This window comes from Carica papaya, chromosome 8 (genome assembly GCF_054855325.1).
Source record: "Carica papaya isolate Zhongbai chromosome 8, ASM5485532v1, whole genome shotgun sequence".
Taxonomy (NCBI): domain Eukaryota; kingdom Viridiplantae; phylum Streptophyta; class Magnoliopsida; order Brassicales; family Caricaceae; genus Carica; species Carica papaya.
Genome location: NC_142316.1, coordinates 31,466,856 through 31,472,331, shown reverse-complemented (window position 1 = coordinate 31,472,331; position 5,476 = coordinate 31,466,856). Strand labels below are relative to the sequence as shown.

The following is a 5,476-nucleotide window of genomic DNA, read 5'->3' as shown; positions in this document are numbered from 1 at the left end:
TCCTGGGAGAGAGAGCGAGTGGATGAAATAAAATTGTTTGTGCTTATTTGTTGTTTTTTGTTCCGGTAAAAATATTCACGGGCTGGGCTTTTTACTGTTTGGGTAAGTATGAACAAAGTTATGTATTGGGGTCTAGTTTGAATGGTATATTTTTTTAATTTTTTTCAAAATAAAAATAAAATTTTGAATGTTTCTAAATATGTCTTTTATATAATGAGTAGCTCATCAAAATAAATATATATATATACATATATGAATTAAGTTCAATGGGGTGGACTAATTTTTACTTTTTATCTCAAAGTTTTAGATTCTAACTGTAGTAAAAAAAAATTTACTGAGTATTGAACCAAAAATAATTTGTTGTTATTTTGAATGTTGAAGATGGTAAAGAATTGATGCACAAGAAGAAATTTTTAAATCATACGATTTGTAAATTTTTTTAATGTATATTTAATTTTTAAAAATAATTGTTCTTCACTCCCTTCATAAATTTATAGTTGCTCTCAGTATATAATTACACTGTAGTTGTTACGCTATTCGTATTTTCATGTAATATTTTAAAATAATTAGATAACTATAAATTAAAAACTAAGTAGAAGTTAACCAAACAAAAATTGCAATGAAAAACAAATATATATTTATATATATAAAGTTCGTAGAACTAAAATAAGTTTTTACTAAAACTTGTGAATACTAATTTTATCCACGTTAATTTTGATTTAATTGTGATTGTCATAATCATACAATTAGCCCAAAACCCACATTTAAATGTAACTTGTTCTTAGCCCCAACGCTAAGCCCAGTTGCTAAATGGAACCCGATCCAATTGGCTCATTTAAACTTTAGCCAGCCCATCATCGTTTAGCCTAAAACGCCACCGTTTTGGGTAGTTTTCCTTTTAGGGCTCCTTTCCGATTACTGAGCGACAAAGGCCCAAAATAAAAGGATAGATTGCAGAGTAGAGAGTCAGTGGAGCAGAAGAGACAAAGAGCAAGGACGATTGAGGAAGGAGAGGCGAGAGTGAGTGAAGGGGCTCGCGAAGATAACAAGGAGGTAGATTACGCGAGTGACAGAGAAAGAAGCCACGCGCGACAACCTCTGTGCTCAGAGCAGAAGCCTCTACGCTAGAGGAACTAGAGAGAAGGCCGAAGAGGAAAGGGGGCTGAGCACGAGCTTGAAAATCATAGGTACTCTATATATATAATGATTGTTGTTTATAGTAAAATAAAGGGGATAGGAGTTAACATAGCGTTCAAGATTAGATTGATCTTAATTTCATGCAATGAGCTTGTATGATGTACTTTTTTCTATTGAAATTTTCTAGATAAATGGAGTCAGTATTGTCCCCCTGGTGTACTTGCGATGTATTTTTCTGCTCTATATCAGTACCTATGCCAAAATAGGACTGTTTAGACCTGATTGGGGGTTTATTTTATATTTAGCCTTGCATGATGGTCGTTAACATTGATTTGAGTGTCTTACTTCAAAAAAAAAAAACATTTATTTGAGTGTCTGGACCATTAACGTTGCTTAAAATAAAATTTCACTTCAAATTTCTGCCTTGATGTTCGTTTTTAATGAATTATGCTTGACTTGATGTGCGTTTAATAACAAAATTGCATCTTTGATGTTTGATTTGTCATCTAGATTGATGTAAAGGAAGGATTACAAAGGCAAAGCTGAATGTAATTAAACAGGCTTGTTCACAATGCATGCACACACTACATCTCTTGAAGAAGCTTAATTTGTTGACTTTGGAATTCTTGGGGCGACAAATTGAATTTGGAACTTTACCTTTGGTTATTTCATTTTTCGAGTTCCTTTTTCCTTTTCGTCAGTACTTCTTTATGTCATTGTTTAACTTAAGTTTTAGAATTGAAGATTTTTAGCTAAAAATCTTTCAAGTTATGTCACCGGGTGGCTGTCTCACACATTCTCACTTGGGATTATTTTTTGAACCGTTGACATGTTGCGACACCAGGCTTGTGGCAAAATTTACTAAATCGAAAAACTTATTATCCACCTAATAATTTTATAAAATCATAGTCCTCTTTACCTTAAAGTTGATTTTAAAGAAAAAACTATCTTCTAGCTCCTTAACAGCGCTAAACCCACATCTGTGGAAACCCTTTGCAGCTCTCTCTTTCTCATGCTTCTAATTGCCATTTACATCTCATTTCATTCCATACACCATGAATTTTACTATGGTTTGAGCTTTTTTTATTGTTTGCGAAGATTGAGTTTTTGATAGGAAATTTTTGGTGTCTGATGTGAATTTAATCTATGTAAGATTGAAAATGGTGCGGCCTTATGGGATAAAAGTTAACAAGCGAAGGAAGACTGAGGAGAAGTATGATAGGGATGAGGAGGAAGAAGAACAAGTAGAAGAAGTGCTGAAGAGGAAGCGAGCTATGGTGGAAAAACCTGGAACAACTGATCATGATGGTGAAGAAAAAGAGGAGGACGAGGCAGCAGTAGATGAGCTTGAGGGGATTCCCATTGCTCCAAGTGATAAAAAAACCAAAAAAGCTGGGGTAACTTTTGTTCTCGAGAAGGCTTCCCTGGAAGTTGCCAAAGTTGGAAAGGTGTGTTTGTGTGCATGATTGTCTCTGCACGTCAGTAATGTTACCTGTGTGTATATCTGTACATGCGGATGTGGATTAAAGCTTATTTAGACTGGAAGCTTGTAGAAGTTCCTCTTATCCTTGGATCTTTTTTTTTTTTGAGTTATCTCTAATGATATTTTAGTACTGAATTTGCTTTTGTACATACAGACTTATCAGCTTCTGAACTCTGATGACCATGCTAATTTCTTGCGGAAGAATAAAAAAAATCCTGCTGATTATCGCCCTGATATTACTCACCAGGTCTGTGAACTTTCTACCAAACAAAATTGATGTTAAATGCTATAAGTTATTTTTTTTTTTTAATTTTTGATTCCGCAAATAATTAATTTATCTAAAGTTCTGAAGATGGTCGGTTTGTCTCATGTTATTGTGTAACGAGACAACAAGTTTGCAGGAAGTTCTAACTTCTTTCTGTGAGCAAACTACTTAGCAGTGTATTTTGGAGAAAAAAGGATTGTTCAAAACTGGAAAGGCATTGTATTTCTATTGGCACATTAATTTTATTGTAGTAGTTAACTTGTCCTTGTTTGCCAACAATGTCATTGTTTTTATTTTCAGGCTCTACTAACGATTCTGGACAGTCCAGTTAATAAGGCTGGGAGGTTGCAAGCTGTTTATGTAAGAACAGAAAAAGGTGTTCTTTTTGAAATCAAACCACATGTACGAATTCCGAGAACATATAAACGATTCTCTGGTATCATGTGTAAGTTCTGCGAGTTTCGCTCAAATCCTTTCTGAATTGTGCGGATTATATTGCTCTTTTCCTCTCCTTTACTTATCGGTTTCCTTTGAAATTTCTGTTATGTCTACTTTGTTTCTTATTCTATTTAACAACATTGCAGTGCAGCTGTTGCAAAAGCTAAGTATAACAGCTGTTGGTAAGCGAGAGAAACTTCTTCGTGTGATAAAAAATCCTGTAACACAATATTTACCCGTGAACTCCCGTAAAATAGGTGAGTCTAAATCAAAATACGTTTCCAAAGTTTTTCAATCACAAGGCATCTAGTGGTGTTGCTGATACATAAAAAATTGCACACAGGTGGAGTATGTATCAAAAGATCCATTAAGTCCCCTAACTTACCAAAATGGTAGTAGGGTGATCACTGAACTCTAGGTTTTGCATATGAAACATTCATATAAATTTTGTATTGTTATAAGCCATCACTAAAAATGATCAATTGCTTGCTTTCAGGTTTTTCCCACAGTTCAGAAAAATTGGTTAACATGAATAAGTATATAGCTGCAACTGGTGGTGACACAGACCTTGTATTTGTGGTACGTACAGACGGGCTTATTTCTCCCTATATAATATATTCTATGTATTTTGGCCCACCTGTTGTCTTTCATTTTGCAACTTTGCAACCTTCTTAATGGTTCTTTTTTCTTCTTTTTCTCTAGATTGGTGCCATGGCCCATGGAAAAATAGAAACTGATTATACGGAAGATTTTCTTGCTAGTAAGTTTTTCTGTTCTTTTCTTCTTAACCTATGTAGCCATTATCCGTTTTCTGGAAGGGTTTGTGTTGTCCTGACAAACAGGTTAACTTGATGTGCTGCTCACTTGTATATGTGCGGTTATATGTGTATATATATGACTTGAGATTTTTTATTTATAGCCTAGGACAAAGGGTTTTTATTTTTAGCAATATTATGTTCTAAACATGGGGGCACCACTCTGCAAATTCACCTCAAAAGAACATACACTTAAACAACTCGAGAGAAGGCCCCACATTTTCTCGCCCACTCATGGAGAAACTAATGCTAGTGTAATGACGTAGTCTAATGTTTATAAATTTGGATTTTCAGATTGCTTAGTAAGAATGTCTTTCTTCCTTTTTGTTCTTGTAATGTGGCTTTTGTTATTTTCAAAGTGTTGTGAAATCTCAGTGGTAAGCAGCTTTTCTGTTTCCTTGTTGTTAGGGTAATATTGGTCCAATTTTGGCAGAGTTCATTTTTCCATCTACTTGAGTATTATTCTGACATATGGTTTTGCCTATTAAAACATAATCTTGCTGTTGTCTGTTCTGCCATTTGTGTTTTTTTCTCTTTTGCAGTTTCTGGTTACCCGCTGAGTGCAGCCTACTGTATCTCGAGGATTTGCGAGGCTTTGGCAGAAAACTGGGACATACTATAGACTCCAAGCAATCTCTAGAGAAGCCAGTATTTGTTTTTGACTGAAGTTCGGTCATTTTGTTTTTTAGTGGATGCAGAGAATACATAAATATTGTTCTTCTTTACTCAATTTTGTAAGACTAGATTAAGTAGTAATTGAGAGTTTTTTTCCGAGCATTAATCTCGCTTAAAAATGATAGATGGACAAATTTTGAGTTGAATATTTAAAGCTCTTTTTTTCGTTTCTATAAATCTGGTGCAAATTTTGAGTCCTAGGACTGGAATCAATATATTGTAACATGCATATTGAGAATGCAAATTTGTTGGTAAGTTTTAAGTCATAAATCAGGTATGACGTTTGATATTTTTCCCCGCAACGGTTTAAGCCAAGTAAATAAGTTACATTACAAACATCTGTGTGGATGGTATATTTGAAAGGATTATTTCAATGTACATTCTTATTTATATCTCGGCACAATTTTCCTTTTATTGTAAATTTGTCTTCATTGATTCTGTCGTTTGTGGATTAATCCATTTCATTTGGTTTTGATTTTATAAATCTTATTGTTCCATTTGCAGGTGCAAAGGATTCTTTAAATATGATTTATGAATATAATATGTTGTGGGGTTCAGGAATTCCTTCGTATCTATCATTTATTTAATGTGAGGATTTGGAATTTTAGGTTTTGTTTGCTATATACTTAAAATTTTTTTTTTTTAAATATATATATATATATA

The 5,476-nt window shown here is 33.8% G+C and overlaps 1 protein-coding gene across 5 annotated transcripts; it reads left to right on the top strand.

Moving 5' to 3' along the window:
- The first annotated feature begins 949 nt into the window (after nucleotides 1-949).
- Nucleotides 950-4,919, top strand: LOC110812141 (nucleolar essential protein-like protein). Of its 5 annotated transcripts, XR_015814028.1 has the most exons (9): nucleotides 951-1,187; nucleotides 2,291-2,585; nucleotides 2,775-2,867; nucleotides 3,186-3,330; nucleotides 3,470-3,580; nucleotides 3,667-3,715; nucleotides 3,820-3,902; nucleotides 4,026-4,083; nucleotides 4,681-4,840. XR_015814028.1 is itself a non-coding variant. In XM_088209711.1 (8 exons), the coding sequence occupies exons 2-8, from the start codon at nucleotides 2,298-2,300 to the stop codon at nucleotides 4,758-4,760; spliced, it is 858 nt and encodes a 285-aa protein (XP_088065837.1). In that variant the 5' UTR covers nucleotides 951-1,187; nucleotides 2,291-2,297; the 3' UTR covers nucleotides 4,761-4,919. The 5 variants fall into 5 exon arrangements, 4 of the variants coding, with proteins under 4 accessions (XP_088065836.1, XP_088065837.1, XP_088065839.1 ...); XM_088209711.1 differs by lacking the exon at nucleotides 3,667-3,715 and having other exon boundaries at nucleotides 4,681-4,919; XM_088209710.1 differs by lacking the exon at nucleotides 3,667-3,715 and having other exon boundaries at nucleotides 950-1,187; nucleotides 4,026-4,919.
- Nucleotides 4,920-5,476: the final 557 nt, after the last annotated feature.

What these genes read in the sequence shown, in the direction of transcription:
- LOC110812141 (XM_088209710.1), top strand. Translation starts at nt 2,298, where the DNA reads ATGGTGCGGCCTTATGGGATAAAAGTTAACAAGCGAAGGAAGACTGAG. An exon ending in ACGATTCTCTGGTATCATGT is followed by an intron (nt 3,331 to 3,469) that starts GTAAGTTCTGCG and finishes ACAACATTGCAG; the next exon opens with TGCAGCTGTTGCAAAAGCTA. An exon ending in ACACAGACCTTGTATTTGTG is followed by an intron (nt 3,903 to 4,025) that starts GTACGTACAGAC and finishes CTTTTTCTCTAG; the next exon opens with ATTGGTGCCATGGCCCATGG.